Below are 16,082 nucleotides of genomic sequence, written 5' to 3' on the forward strand. Positions count from 1 at the left end.
ACTGTATCGAACAGTACAGTACATTAGTATGACTTCAGCTTGAGGCGTATTTTAATATGGCAGTTATGCAGGGACTACTCGAAAGAAGAGAAAGTAGTTCTTTCGAGTAGTCCCTGCAGTATACTACACTATACCATGCTGCTCATCGTAGCAATACTGTAGAGCCTTGTCGCATTCATGTATAGATTACATTTGAATCCATATTCCGTGTTGGAATCTCCCTTGCAATCAAGGATGTCGATACAGTTTGCAGAGCCAGAGCATCGCCTAGCTATAGGACTGTTCAAAGGGGTTGAAAGCTTTCATGGCATTTATTAACTTACGATCATCACTGCACTACTTTATGGCAATGCTAGCCCATGTGAGCATGTTTGAGACACATATTCCAAGTAAATAATGCAATTATGGATAGCACTGCACCCCATGTACCGAATATTAACTCATATAGGGCAGTATTTCATATCTCCCTTACCTTAATGTTGTAACTCAATACAGTATAGGAAAAAATATCATCTCTCCAAATGAATAAAGAGAATAGTCATGGCTAGCAATTATCAATAAAGCTACTGTTCATTGCCACAGTAGGCTATTCATGAATGCATATCAACGAATCAATAAATAGACTATACATTAATATGTTGACATATTATTACTATTCTCTATTCGAACAATTTTACTGTTTTCCATCAGTAGCACCATTACCGATGTTGCTATATCAAAGCTTATCCTAGACCTGCAGGGTGTTGCCATAGCAACGACGAGATACGCATATCGTCGCCAATCGTATATTACATTATTGTATCATCTACATTGGATCAGTTATGAACATGTCATAGAAATATAGAATACATACTGTGTTATTCTATTCCATTTATACAGGAATAAATCCATTTTTAGCTCATCTACATTTTACTTTAATCAGTAAAGCGTTTAAGCGATTAAACTAGCTATATTTAAGACGTACAATACTGTAGATATTATTAAGATAACATTAGCATACTCGTCCATTTGGAGAGAGATAGTTTTGTGTTATGCATAGTTAGTCAATCAAAAATGGCTCTAGTTAAAGTTTCTAAGAAAGAAACCGCTTGGGCTGGTAGGCGAGCAAAAACGACTCATTTTAAAGGTAAGCCAAGAATAAACTTATCTCATTAAGCAAAAGTATTTTTTAAATACCAGTCGATAATATTAATATACGTACATGAATTTGCAGAATAATAGTAAGAATTACTAGTAGTTGAAAAATTACTGCATTACTCTTGTCGTCTTGTAATGCGTGAACAAACTACTGTCTAGTAATTAGTGATCTCATTAAATGTATATTAAATTAAAAAATGCATTCATTTATTACGTTTGCTTCTATCAATGCGACATCAACTTCATAATCTAAAAACTGATAGTAAATATTTTATTAGTACATTAGAATAGCAACAGGTTGTAAATTTCACGCTTTAAAATAAATATAAGAACGAGTATGATAGGCGTAAAGACTTGCATAATTACTAGCAATCATGTCAAATCCGATATTATGCAATAATAACACGAACATAAAATCAAGAATGGATTTTTTTTACTGTAATAAAGTAGCAATAAGTTGTGCTTTCAATCATTCAGTAAATTAAAATAAATAAATGATAATAAATTTATGATCTAAGAGTTATCATAGCGTAAATCCGATGATGCGCAAGATAACAGACATTTAAAATTAAAAGTTCTTCTAAGTCGGAGTAGCACCAGGTTGCATATTCAACTCTCGAAAATGTTAAAGTAGAGAAAGTATCATTTAAAACTACGGTATATGAATCGTCATGGACTGTACTAAAGATATGTTGTCAGAATGTGTAGTAGAATCAATGTACGCGTAGGTTAAGAAGCAGCAATTATGACAACCTTAACTAATGCATTTTAATATTAATTAACCACGTTATTTTTTTCTAATTTACAAAGACCAATTTTTATACAACGCATCATTTTACAATACCTCATTATCAATTATATTTTTATTACCGGCATATATAAAACTTTATGTATTAGTCCGTGAACGATCAAATTATGAAATCAATTATGCCAATTTGGTCGAATTACTTAATCTAGAGGGATTAAAATCAAGGTAAGTTTAGGCCAGTAGGCATTGCTATTCTTAATTAAATTAATACTGTTTAACATTTCATAATAGCATTAAACATTTTGATTCTTATCGTAAAGAGATCGAGAGACAACCCCAGAAGCTCATCAGGAGTTTATGAAACGCTACCGTACCATCTTTCAAAAACCAGTGCTAGCAGATGAAATCTTAAAAAATGATAAAAAGTATAAATTTCACTTCATTTTTTATTGTCTAAATTTAATGAAGCATTGACATTCTTACACAATTTTAATTATAGTGACGATCAAGCTTCCACAAAGGCCGATTCAGTGCAATCGACAGGTAAAAAACCTTATATGTTATATCGTCAGAAATGATCGATTAGAGTTAATCAGTCGGACATACTGTCAATACTTATTGCCTAAAATTAGTAATCATATTGCTGAACTACATTTTGTAACGCATAGGGATTCCAAGTGCACTACCCCCAATACGAAGAACTATGACTGCTCCACAGCCCATGGACCATAACATTTCACATTTCACTAAAAATTTACATCGTCAACGATTAATGATAAATCCTGAAGCGCTATTTTTGGAAAGAATTAAAAATCTAAAGAAATTAGTGAAAATTACGTAAGTTACCGTGTAATTGACGTTTTTATTCTTCGATTCATTCTGATTACATAATTTTGTTAACACGTAATCATCATTTCAATTAAACGTGCAGTTAGCATAGCATACTAACCTTATTCCTAAAATATAATGATTTTATGAATAAGAAATTATTGCATAACAGCATTATTTGCAATTCTACTTATGGACTGGTATTGAAAATGTTTCTGCTATACTAATTTCTACATAATCTTAATTTTAAAATAGACCTTATGAAAGAACTAGAGAACAACGAATAATAATATATCAACATCTAAGGCACATGTCATCACTAAAATCGCAAATTCCATTGAATATTTTAAAAGAATTAGCAGCTACAATTCAATACGAAAAATGGCCTGATGTTGGCTACACAGGTAAAGAAGTGAATGATATCTTTACTACAGCTATAATTTCTGAATCAAAACAGCTAACGATATCAATATTGCTGAAATTATTTATTTTCAACTCAAAACTTAAAATCTGCTTTGTTTTGCACTTCAAGCATTTGCCAATAATTGCCTTTACTTCATCCTTCGTGGGAAAGTTGTACCAAATCTTGAAGCACAAGAATCTTACTTTAATTTATCATCAAGCAATTTCTCGCATCGATCATCAAATACACCAACACTATTTCAGTTAAAGCGATCAGCAACATCTGGCGACTTTAGTATAATATCTGATACATCTGATGATGACGGTATTCATGGCGATCGCAATTCCGAAGTCGTATCTGCTGCTTCAACAGATCGCTACAGCCAAGCTAGAAGCCGAGCATCATTAACCTTTACATTCGGTCAAGATTATAATCAAGATGAATCAGAAAATACATTTGAAGAAGTAAATAATCAGCAGGTAAGTGATAAATGGGAATAAAATTGTACTAAAATTCGTAATATAATATGAAGCAAAATTAGATTTATAATTTTCGTTCTTGAATATTATCATTCAGGAATTGACTGCTGGCGATACGTTTGGTACAGTGGAAATAGAAGATAAACCAAACTATACAAAGTAAATTGTACTTTGAAATTATGTATCAGATATTGAATCAAATTTTAATTAGTGAATATGCGTTTTGGATCTTATAGAATACTGGCGGTCACTATACAAGAGCCGAGTGAATTTCTTCGAATATCTATCGATGATTATAAGCGAATAAAAGTGGTAAAAATTGTGACAGTCGAATTTACACTTAATAAATTACGTATTTAAATGATTTCCCATTTTAAACCTTCTTGCCCTAGCAATTTGAGGAACAAGATTTCAAAAATAAATTTGAATTGTTGCGTGGATGTCTCCTCTTTTCAAGTTGGCCGAAAAGTACACTATCAAGATTGTCTAAGTTAATCATTTGGAGGACTTTTCCTCCAGGAACAGGTATTACAAACAAATAGTTAATGATCATTAGTAAAGATAAATTACTGGCCTTTGCATAGTCGCTATCTAAAGTGATCACGTAGAAGCTACTTACTGTTCTTGTGTACATAACTCACTGATTTTTTATTACTTTATTTGATCAATCAGTCCTTGTTCGAGAAGGAGAGCAAAACCGCAGTATTATATTTCTCAAGAAAGGGCAATGTCAAGTGTATCGTCAGATTAGGGTTCCCTATATGGCATCCATGACGGAAATGGTAGAGAATGACTCTAATTATATATTTATCAAATCAGTTGTTTACTCTTGCTATATCTGTGTATTTCAAAGATACGATGCTAGCCATATATCGCAAATAATCATATCTATATCGAATTTATGGCGTACTTTAAGCCCTCGTTATAGCAGCCAACATTCTCTGTTTTATCGTTTTTATCACACTAGTAACTCTAAGCCAATAAAAGATGTAATCTTAGTACTGTGTATTTTCCTAAATTAAACTTGCCTCAGGTCGTCTATTTAAGATATCGATTCGTTTTATGAATAGCATATTAGTATCGATTTATGCCATATGATTTAAATTTTTAATCTGTATAATTCAATTATGCTGTTTCATTTTTACTTGCAATGATCCTAATTACAATTAACGTTTTCTGTTATTAAGGCAACACGAAGTAAAAAAGTGCCTATGGGAGTATTGCAGCCCGGAGCTTATTTTGGAAATTTAAGTGTACTGAGTCATAAATCGGAGATTTATACTATTGTTGCCGCGACTGAAATAGAAGCAGGATTATTAACCAAAACTAGAATTAATAGTAAGATTCGCTATGTACTTTCAAACTTTATTACTTATCTATTCTCTTTAGACACGATATCATAATCTAAAGACATTAGTAAACAATGGATATCTATTTTATAAAAAATTCTCATTTAAATTTAAATAGAATTAGATAGTACAACAGCTGCTTTCCTTGAGCAATCAGAAGAATCAACTGGTATAGATCTGACTCAGGTAATACGATAAAATTATCAAAGTAAACTGATCGTTAAAGATAATTGAATTAAATGTGAGACCACTACTTATGACCACTAGGAGCTGAATTAAACGTAATGCTATTCCATAATTTCTATATTCACGTTAATACTAAGCATCTCCTGCCACAATTTCGTATAATCATAATAGGAGGAAATTAATGAGAAGTATGTGAAGCGAGAGCTAGATCGAGAATGGACTCAATATAAGGTAAACATATATATTAAATCTAATAAATTATACATTACAATGCTAAATACAATTAACATCCGTATTAACATTGCTTTTAGTAATTACTATGCTATTATTCTCGTAACCACTTAGGAAGAAATTTTGGGAGAAGTATTACAGGATCATAGTATCCATCCGGGTACGGGAAAATGGAAATTTAAACCAGATGATACAAAACTCAAACATTTATGGAATCACGATTGTGTTACTGATCGATTCATTAAAAATCGCAGTGTCACAAAATAAAAGTGATGCTCGCAGATTAGATTGCAAGTTAGGCTTCTTCCTTTTTCTTCCTATTCCAAGCTATTACTTATATTAGAAAATACTACAAAAAGGGTATATTTTTGCTATTCTATAAAATGAATATTGGAATTTTTGGTAACACTTATTTCAAATATGAAATTGCCATCAGGATTTAATATTTTCGTAAGAAATTATAACCTGCTCATATAAAATGATCAATGTATATAAATTGAAATCTACTGAATCTATTTTTCTTGTTTTATTTATCTTAAATTATGAATTGAATTATATACTCGCATTGTAATCTGCGGTCATGATGGCTGCGACCATTGCCAAAGATTTAAGTTGAGATTGATATTCAGGCTTATTACCAAATATGAACAATTTAATCCTGCCTGTATATAACTAATTAGATAATTAATTTATATGTGCCCTAGAATCAGGTTCTTAGGACATATAACTGGATTCTCTCTTTTATATATACTTTTTAAGATATTCCATTTCCTTATAGGGAAATATTCGATTAGCTCAGTTTAATAAATGATCGGTTGGAATTAAGCTAAGGTATTTATTCTTGAACAATCCTATAAAAAACTGATAGTTCCTAACGTAGTTCAAGAAAATTATAAAGTATTTTGGCCTTTTAATATAAAGTTTCAACGGTAATGAAAGACGAAATTGATCTCAAGTTTACTATTGGTCAATCCTTTTGTTGGAAACGTAAGCGTAATTATTATAAGTGCTGTATCACATCTGATAGACTAGTATACCTATACAGTCTATAAAAGTGCATGAATCTTAGAATACATATCACGCGTAATATGTATAACCAATATGAATGAATGTCATATGCATAAAGTATACGCATATATGTGATTTATCGTTCAAAAAGTGGTAGTTCAAATTCGTTAATATCCCGATAATGTATTTTAGTGATATTTTATCAGCATCATGGTGACAAAAATACCGTTAGTATAGGAATGATAAATTATAAAAGCATTTTTGATGGTATAATTTGTATAAATACGTATAGCAATAGCAATATTTTGCGATAAGCTAGTCTTTCATTGCTTTTAAATCTTAAAACACCATTATAAATTATGATTTGGCAAGAAAGTTACGCAAAATGTGTAGTATCACACATTATGCACATTATTTAAATATTGCACAAATGATGTAATTAATTTTTTAATTAATTAATCTTTTCCAGAAAACAAATTAGTAAACGATTAAGAAAATTATTAAAATTCAGCATCTTTAGCAACTTTCATACTGAATCATTTAAAATTGAACAGTATTGTGCGCAGCAAATATAGCGTAGGGGTTGATTTTAAAAGTTCAAATATTGTATTTAGACATGTGAAGTCTGCAAAAGCTTCGTCATCTTAAAGTTATAATTTACAGGTTGGTAATGTAAAAACTAAAAAAGGACACATTGCTGCTGGGATTTTCAACTTAAATAGAAATTGAGGTGAAATTCAGACGGAATTAGGTAATCTTTTCATAAATTTATAATACTATCGTATGAGACTTTCTTGAATTTCATTGAGATCACTAGGTTGAGAGTATACAATAATCATCCATATAACATAATCGAGCATTTAGTTTTTGAACACGTTTCAGATCAGATTTATCCTAATACAAACTGCTTACTACCGATGCAGGTTTGCAAATCTATTACAAAATATAATTCTAAACATGAACGAAGCATTCGATTCAATTTTAGATATAAAGTCAAGATTTAAATTTATATTATTTTAAAGCAAAGTTAATAGAAAATACTAGCTATACTGTAGACACATAAATGGAACCATGTTTGGTCGAGCCATCGGTTGGGGATACATTTACGTCATCTTGGCTTATTGGTTTATTAGTATCTTCCTCTTGCACCTCTTTTTCCTCTCTACCGTATTTTGACCATTTAGCAACTACGAGCGAATCTGCTAGAATTTGTGTCATATGTGCAATAACCACAGAAACTGTCATTAGACCCTGATTAGCAAGAGTGACGGGTGAATATGATATTAAAACTACTGCGATAGAAAGAGTTTTTTGGCTTGCTAAGATGACCACACTTTTAGTTGCTTTAATATCTAACCGTAGTACGAGCCATGATACTGACCAATTAGTCAATAAAAATATGATATGGATTGCTAGCGACCACAGAATAATCATAATTATATTCTGAGGTTCTATAAAGTTGAATGCCCCAGTTGCTCGAGCATTACTGACCTTCATCCAAGGTATGATGATTAAAGCGAAAGAACTTGTCAATTTTGATAAGTTACTGTATTTTTTAACATATTTCGCGACTACTTTAATATATGATAGAGCCTTTCCAACCTGTGCAAACAGAAATTAACGTTTAATGAGTCATTTTGGCCATACTGATAGTTACCGTGTATAACACAGTACTTTTGTGTGAGTAATATGCAGCTATAACAAGTACGGTACAAAGCATAGCAAATAAATTCAATCTTAAGTTAATAGATGTATACCAAATGCTATCTTTCTTACCAGTAAGGGTAACAAGACAGTTAAGGTTAGATTTCGGATTAAAATTCCGATATCAGCAGGAGTAATTGAAGAGTTGACGATAGTTAGCCAAGCAACAATTAGCGGGCTAAGGAAAGCCCCTAAAACGTTCGATGTTACAGTTAGCATCACTGCCAATGCATAATTTCCACCTGCTTGACCAGCCTGCCAGAATAATTTAAACAAGAGATTGTTGTATGTAAATAGTTTTTATTCGATTATTAATTATTTGAAGTTTATAACGCCTTGAGTTTACTACGGTACATATAGATACAAGTATTTAAATTTTACGAGGAAATGGGCTTTATTCATAGGTAACCTAGCTACCTCTATAAAAATCCAATTAAAGTCTTTGTATGGATTTGAAATAAAGTAAACTATAAAGATTTAGTAAAAAAAATAATAGTACCGTATATATTTCATCTCTAGAAGTGAACAATTTAAGAGCTGTAAAATCTAAAATGGTATGGCTAACGTACATCTTAGCGTAGAATTACTGTAAAATAAAACTATGTAGAATTACTGTAAAATAAAACTATAGTACAGAGTTGAGGTTCAATACTATTAGTGAAACTGGTGTATACGAATATTATACTTTATTTTTACATAAACTCATGATTCAAGAGCTGCTAATAGTGTTTAATGTAGCATGAATAAGATCAGCTTCCTTATAAACAGTAATATGTACTCGTATTTGGGTTCTATATAATAACAGTGATAAAATCAGTATATTATCGTAGTGTAGAACTCACTCCCTACAGCTCTTAAATCATACACGTACGCGTATATTGATTTAAGAGCTGTTACTAAGATTTCAGTCATAATACGATAAATATGGTCGTTTTTCGGAGTAATATTTAGTATAAGCTATCCATACTACTGTGGGTAAATTTAATATAACAACAAGTGGCAAAAATTGGTATTGCCTATTGTAATACACGCTCAACCTTAGCATGGTTCAAGAGCTGCTTAGAGTCGTACGATTTAGCTCATTGTTTTATTATAGAAATGACTATAAATTATGATAACTAGAGGTAACATAATATCAAAGACGAAATTAGTATCGCTAGTGAAACTCTATCTCTGCAAATACTAATAACCCTACGAGTTGTTGCATGGATTTAATTAATTAATTAATTAAAGTAGTATGGACAAAGTCTTTCCGTTACGGAAATTCTGCGTGTCTGCTCGATAATACTTTTGATATGCATGTTCTACCTCAGCATTAATGAATTTAAAAGTTGCTTATACGTATGCTTTAGAGTGACATACACAGGGTCACTATTATGTTGCAAAAGTTTCTATACAACAAACTACTCTATTTTGTTAGGAACTGTAGTGCGTGGAGTGCTGAATTGAGTCAGAGGATTAACTATTCAGTATTACTGTATAGTACATCAATAAATCGCGTAAGAGGACAATTTATAAGGTATTAATATCTACTACTGTATGATTTAAATTAATAAAAAATAAGAATAGCTTGAGCGCATAACAGGATGATATCGTGGTTACCTATTTGCGTTTAGTAAGAATATCGGCGTAAACTAAAGCAACAATCCTGTATTAGCGTATCATTCATTCATTAAATATAATGGATTAATTTTTTAAGTTGTATGACAACAGGCTTGATGAGTTTGATCATTGCCGCTTGCTTATCCATGTGTAGACTGATTAATTCCCATGACTAAATTAATTTTAAACGATCGTATTTGTTGTTACCGATCAGGGTTTAATAAGAATGTTGGCGTAGAATAAAGCTACTATCTGACGTTAACTCATTATCCATTTATTCATTGAATGTCATGGATTAATATTTTAAATTGATTGACAAGAGCGTTGATAAGTTTACGACATTTGAGATCACTTTCATTTCACGGACCAGGACTATAGGACTGGTCTGTGAAATGAAATGGATCTGATAGTTGATCATTATCTTATGTCTATGCATTTCTAGACTAGTCAATTTACGTCATTTATAAGTCCTAGTTTTAGTCAATGGATTAGATTGGATGTATATTACTTACCATTAAGACTCCAGAGGAAATGGTGCATGGGCAGCAAAAGAATATCTGCAATCCAATACTGAAATCAGCTGGTCCAAGAATATTACTGCTAGCATTATCGATATTCCTGGACGTATTAGTATAATTAGCGGTAGTCGGTGGCAAATAAGGTAATAGTGATGTTAACTTAGTTCCAATAACTGATGTTACTAAGAAAATACTTAATAATCCCCATAACGATGCTCGAAATGATTTGAGTGCTTTCAATAAGTCATCCGTTTTTAATTTCAGGCCACTATTGAGAAAGATGTAAACGATGCAAATATACTGTAAAGGCGTTTGCGATAAGTAAGCTCCAGGTTGTGGCACTAATATACCAAAGATCAAGAGTACTATCAAGCCAATCGGTAAATGATATGCAAATAAGATAGAAGAGATACGTTGTCGCCGTGTCAATGGCTGATTTTGTTCAGGTTTTTTTTCATCATCATGATTGATCTCATTTGCTGATTTCCTATCGCCATCCACATGATTATGATCGATCGCTGCGCTATCATGGCGATTATCATCGTCGACTGCCATGGATATCCTCTACCTTACTCTATCCAATTCGTCACCAATTGAAGAGGAAATGATTATCCAATCAATCGATTACAAGCTTCAATTACTATCGGCAAGCAAAATCCAATCGATGATTGCCAAGATTTCCAACTGGATAACGTAATTTGTTGACAGCGAGGGAGGGCCAAAGCTGATGAGAGACTCCTTGCAAGATGGGATTGGATGTTAACGATTTGACTATATGACCTCGTCCATTCTAAGCCTGGTATTGGTACTGTAGCAGGATGATGAAAGACTGTAGATGCTGGTGTAATGCTTGATGGGATTTACAATACAATGCACTGTACACTCTAGTGTACAGTGCAAACGTCATCGGAAGATCATGGGGTGGGGCCCATTCAAGAAACAATGTTCGCTTGACTTAATCCTAAGTACGCCATCAGTACTTTGTAATCTAGTATAAATGGTATTGTTTCTGGATCGGCATTGGCACTAGTCATCATCGAGTGACCCCCCCGACTAGTGAAGCTGAAGTGATTGCATCACCCAAGCACGGACGTGTTGACGAACGGATATTGAAACAGGTGAGAGGGAGGACGGACTACTTCACTTCTTTTTGGGGGGGGGCATAGTTTTCATACTAAACTAATACAAATTCACGTCGCTTTGCTGACGGTTTACGATAATGTACTTATTTGTTAATAATTAACAGATAGTATTACCATTCGACATTATATATATCCCGGTAATAGCCAGGCACTACTATATTCACAGCTATGCTTCTAGAATACTACTTTTCAATAATGCATTCACAGATGAAATGCTATGACTAACTAGTTTGAAAAAGGGATATACTGTACTAATTTGACTATTTAGTATGGAAAGTATAAAATAAGAAGATGAGTAGTCCCAGTCGATGGCCTATCTGCCTATGTCGGCAGGTTACCTACAAGAATTTCCTATTTTAAATTTGGGACATTCACACAATTACCGAGGAATAGTGTTATAGTATCGAATATTTTTTCCCGCCTCGTACGAGTAAATTACTGTAAACTCCTGCAGGTTGTAGACAAACTCGAACGTTAGGGAATGCCTAAATTTATATTGAATAAATCCTATGGGATGATTACCCTTAGTAATTACTAGCATATATATATATATATATATAATTAATTAATTTAATTTAATGATAACTAGTTGAGCCCGCTCGCTGCAATCATAATTCGACGTCAGGTAGTTAAAATGTTATCTAAAAATGAATAAGCCAACCATTTCTCAAATACTTCAGGAAATACGACGTTTGTTGGTTTGCGGCTCAACGCTATAATTCCAACTGATACATAGACGGAAAATGGACCAAGTTATTTCTATATTAGAAAATGAACTAGTCAATCATTTCTCAAATACTTCAGGAAATACGATGTTTGTTTGCTTACGGCTCAATGCTATAATTCCAACTGATACATAGACGGAAAACGGACCATGTTATTTCTATATTAGAAAATGAACAAGTCAGCCATTTCTCAAATACTTCAGGAAATACGATATCTGTTTACAATACCTGCAACTAAATGCTATAATTCATTTAAATTCACGAAGTTACCAACTGATACACAGACGGACAACGGGCCAAATTACTTTCTATACTAAAAAATGAATAAGTCAACCATTTCTCCAATACTTCAGGAAATACGATTGTTTGCTTACGGCTTAATGTATCTATTACTTTAAATTCACAAATTTGCCAACTGATACATAGACGGAAAACGGACCAAATTATTTTCTGTATTAAAAAATGAATAAGTCAACCATTTCTTACATACTTCAGGAAATATGGTATTTATTTGTTTGCGATTTAACGCAATAATGCCCGTTAATTCGCGAATTTCCTAACTGATACTCAGACAGAAAACGGGTTAAATGATTTTCTATAATATAGATTATTAACATCGAAATATGGACAAACTTGAAATTGGACAGCTATCAAATTAATGCTGAAGCTCTATGAAGTTATTATTTACATCATTATATGCAATGAAAATTGATACTTTCAATGATAAAGAGTGTCATCTTCAAGATCTGCATTACTACTATTAAAATTGTGATTTTTTAGTTAAAAGGAAATGAATGAAATCCATGAATCGTTCCTAAAGTGTAAAAAATTGTTGTGGCTTAAACAACATTTCTTGTCAGTTAAATTATATATTGAGCTATAAATGTGGAATTATACTACACATTATAGCGAATAGCTTTAATAATATTTCCGAGCAGCTACTTTTACCAGTGTAGTTTACTTTCTTTCGCTGCCAAACATAGGAGCTGGTATTCTATTTGTGGTACTGTGATTTAACCTTTTTATTTTATAGATATATAAACAAAAATCAATTTAACATCTCTGAAGGCAAGATCGAGGTAACTTTATCATCGACCTTTAGAATTATAGAAGGCTATCATTTTTATATTATTTCTGATCATGAAATAATTTATTTAATCCGCCATTGTAACTGCATCCATTTGTTGCCGACAATATTATCTACACACATAGTACAAATAATACTCGCATATTAATAGAAGAAAATACTTGAAATATAAACAGAGTTATTGTGTTGCAATTAGTAGCCGATACTGAATTTATCGTACAGATGGACCACAGATAATGGTATAAAACAGTTTAAAAAGACATCTTTAGGCTGTATCAACAAGAATGAATTTCAATATAGATACTTCCATATTGAAAGATATTGTTGCGGCTACAATCTTTTCGTCGTAATATTAAAATTAAAATCGGTGGCATTTATAGCATTATCCAAGGCGGAAGATAGTAAAGTTTGAGTCTCAGCTTCTGTAAGAGAGATTTCGTTACATACTGTTTGACAACCATTATCAACAGTAAATACTGGGTCTTCTTTCGAGTGCTCCAATAACGGGGTAAAATTACTATCAACCTTATATGGCTCTTGATTTGACGCGAGATTCTCTTTAAGCGAATGGTGACAAGAATTAGATAATCCATATTTACCTTTTTCTTTATCACATGCTTCAAGGTCAACGGTATCGATGCTATCTAAAAATTTCTGTAATTCTTCAACGTTGATGGTGCTAAACTGTGTTTGAGTGCCAGAATCAATCATATCAGCATATTCTGATAAAGTCGTTTGAACTTTGACGTCGAAATGGCGAGGTATATCTGAATAATTTAAATTTCTAGTACTTTGTGATGGTTCAGTATATATGCTTTTATCGGTTGCGGTAACGCCATTAAAATCAATATCATCAACAGTCAGATTATTATCACCGCTTAACGTCGAGGAGCAACAGTTGTTAAAGGTTTGTGGCGTTTGCGGTACTAGAAGTAAATTAATACCAAAGGAAAATCAAGATACAAGCTCAAGTGCATCCTGGTAAACGTAAATTTCATTATACTGACTCAATACAGTATACTGTAATAGCTTTTCGTATATATATAAGCGTTCTTCAAGTTTTACAACATCTTTCACTATCTACTGAGATAAACATCAACTATAAAGCAATACATTACTGTATATCATTACCGAAATGAATAGTCTGATCCTCAGTATAGGCGTCACCTCCTAGTAAATTACATTGAACATCTTTGCTAGCTGATTGTCTGTCTTGCGTCTGAGTACAAGTGCTAATAACATCAGCACTCGTAGTCTGGACATAGTCGTCTGAAATCGATAAGTAAGTCATGGAACATTTGTTCACCAATCTTTCAGTAGCTTCATCCCGGTAGGTCTGGATTTGTGTCAGCGATGGTGTTTGTGTTCCATAAGAAACCAGCAGCCTGTTACTGCAATTACTATCGATACCTTCAGTTTGTGTTTCTACGGAAAATAACATCTACAAATGGGATACACAAAAAAATGTTAGTCTAATGCTACTATCCTTACCATTGTAAAAAAAATGATTACCGTTAGCAACTAATGAATAAATACATAGTTTACAAAACTTTTTTTAAAACAAGAAGAAAGTTAGCTACTTTATTTATATTACTTCAGAGGCAGTCAATTCATGATTTCCATTTTTATTGACCTCCTTCAAGACTGGTTGAGGTAGTATAGGGCGATATCGTGCACTTTTCAAATTTCCTGTAGAGGTAAAAAGATTCTTTAGAGGATAGCCCTATCCTTTCATTATCTCGTAATTACAACATCAAGATAGCATAAATAGTGGAGAAGCAGTACTGTGTTTCGTTTTGCCATTTAGATCTTTACAAGTCTATACCTGTACCAGAGTCTTTCTCGATGATATTGTCGTTCCTTAAATTTTCGTGTCTATAGTTGGTTGTAATAGTGAATGATTGCAAGATCATATGTTTATAAGAGTACAAGCATATACCAAGCTTACTTAGCAATTATATACAATAAAGTTGAATTGACCTTAACCATGACTTAAAGCGTGAATACGATAATAATAGAATTGAAATTGGCGAAATGCAAATAGAATGATTCTAAAAATTTCATGATTTGATAACACCTTTGTGATTACTGTATTATTGCACATTTGCAAAATGGATACAGATTTATGCCTGCATTGAAATTGGACTTTAATAGCTATTGACAGTATTGTCGTAAAGATTTAGTTGGCATCACTTACGCTACATAATTCGAGTTGTTGCTTTCTGACATCTGATGAGATGTGCGCTTAAGGTGCATTAAGAGGGCATGTTTATTAAATTGCTTTTTGCAAGTCCCACACTGGAATAGCTTTCCACATAATTGTTGATGACGTTTGCAAACATCGGCCATTCCGAAAGATTTCGTGCAATTGATGCAGTGAAATTTCTTTTCACCATGGATAGATAAGTAATGCTGTAGATATAGAAGATACTGGAAATCAGATAGGTAATCTACCAAGACGTAGGATCAAGCTTGTTGAGCGCGAAATTAAATAAAAGTTACCTGTTTTACTTGTGAAAATCGATTAAAGGGTCTGTTACTATCTTTACTTCTTGAGCATCCTGTTATTGGGCAATAGTAATGACGTTTAGGTGGTCCTTTATGATCATTCTTATGCTGGCGAGTGTTGTGGTGTGGATTGTAAACTTGGTTATGACTCAATCCAGTGGTTATTCGATGGATTTTAGCTAAGTGCATTTTCAAAGCGGAAGGATTGGAGAATAACTTGCCACATTTATCCACAGGACAAAGAACGCGGTTCTGGATGACGTTCAACTCCTCTTCAGTAGGACATATCGTTTCGATTGATTCCATGCTTGAGTCTTTCTAAATTTATAGTTAGCATAATAGATAACCTGTAAATATGACGGATTAATAATACGTGATTTAGTTGACGTAAAGTTAAGTATCTTTGATTTTTATAATTACGGTTAAT

At 32.6% G+C, this 16,082-nt stretch overlaps 3 protein-coding genes across 3 annotated transcripts; 1 reads left to right on the forward strand and 2 right to left on the reverse strand.

Moving 5' to 3' along the window:
- Window positions 1-1,053: 1,053 nt before the first annotated feature.
- On the forward strand, window positions 1,054-5,628 carry TRIADDRAFT_55687 (uncharacterized protein; the record flags this gene model as incomplete). Its single annotated transcript, XM_002111513.1, has 15 exons — window positions 1,054-1,126; window positions 2,035-2,110; window positions 2,206-2,310; window positions 2,385-2,428; window positions 2,554-2,722; window positions 2,969-3,117; window positions 3,246-3,595; window positions 3,693-3,754; window positions 3,832-3,907; window positions 3,988-4,120; window positions 4,268-4,377; window positions 4,783-4,933; window positions 5,063-5,130; window positions 5,302-5,361; window positions 5,476-5,628. 15 exons carry the CDS (start codon window positions 1,054-1,056, stop codon window positions 5,626-5,628), a joined length of 1,779 nt encoding a protein of 592 aa, XP_002111549.1.
- A 1,785-nt stretch (window positions 5,629-7,413) lies between these two features.
- TRIADDRAFT_55688 (uncharacterized protein) lies at window positions 7,414-10,748 on the reverse strand (the record flags this gene model as incomplete). The annotated part of the gene is made up of 4 exons (XM_002112011.1): window positions 7,414-7,620; window positions 7,861-7,971; window positions 8,146-8,328; window positions 10,188-10,748. 4 exons carry the CDS (start codon window positions 10,746-10,748, stop codon window positions 7,414-7,416), a joined length of 1,062 nt encoding a protein of 353 aa, XP_002112047.1.
- Window positions 10,749-13,477: 2,729 nt separating this feature from the next.
- TRIADDRAFT_55689 (uncharacterized protein) lies at window positions 13,478-15,961 on the reverse strand (the record flags this gene model as incomplete). The annotated part of the gene is made up of 6 exons (XM_002112012.1): window positions 13,478-14,073; window positions 14,279-14,588; window positions 14,742-14,836; window positions 14,973-15,022; window positions 15,345-15,559; window positions 15,650-15,961. 6 exons carry the CDS (start codon window positions 15,959-15,961, stop codon window positions 13,478-13,480), a joined length of 1,578 nt encoding a protein of 525 aa, XP_002112048.1.
- Between the last annotated feature and the right edge of the window lie 121 nt (window positions 15,962-16,082).

Source organism: Trichoplax adhaerens, genomic scaffold, assembly GCF_000150275.1.
Source record: "Trichoplax adhaerens TRIADscaffold_4 genomic scaffold, whole genome shotgun sequence".
Classification (NCBI taxonomy): domain Eukaryota; kingdom Metazoa; phylum Placozoa; class Uniplacotomia; order Trichoplacea; family Trichoplacidae; genus Trichoplax; species Trichoplax adhaerens.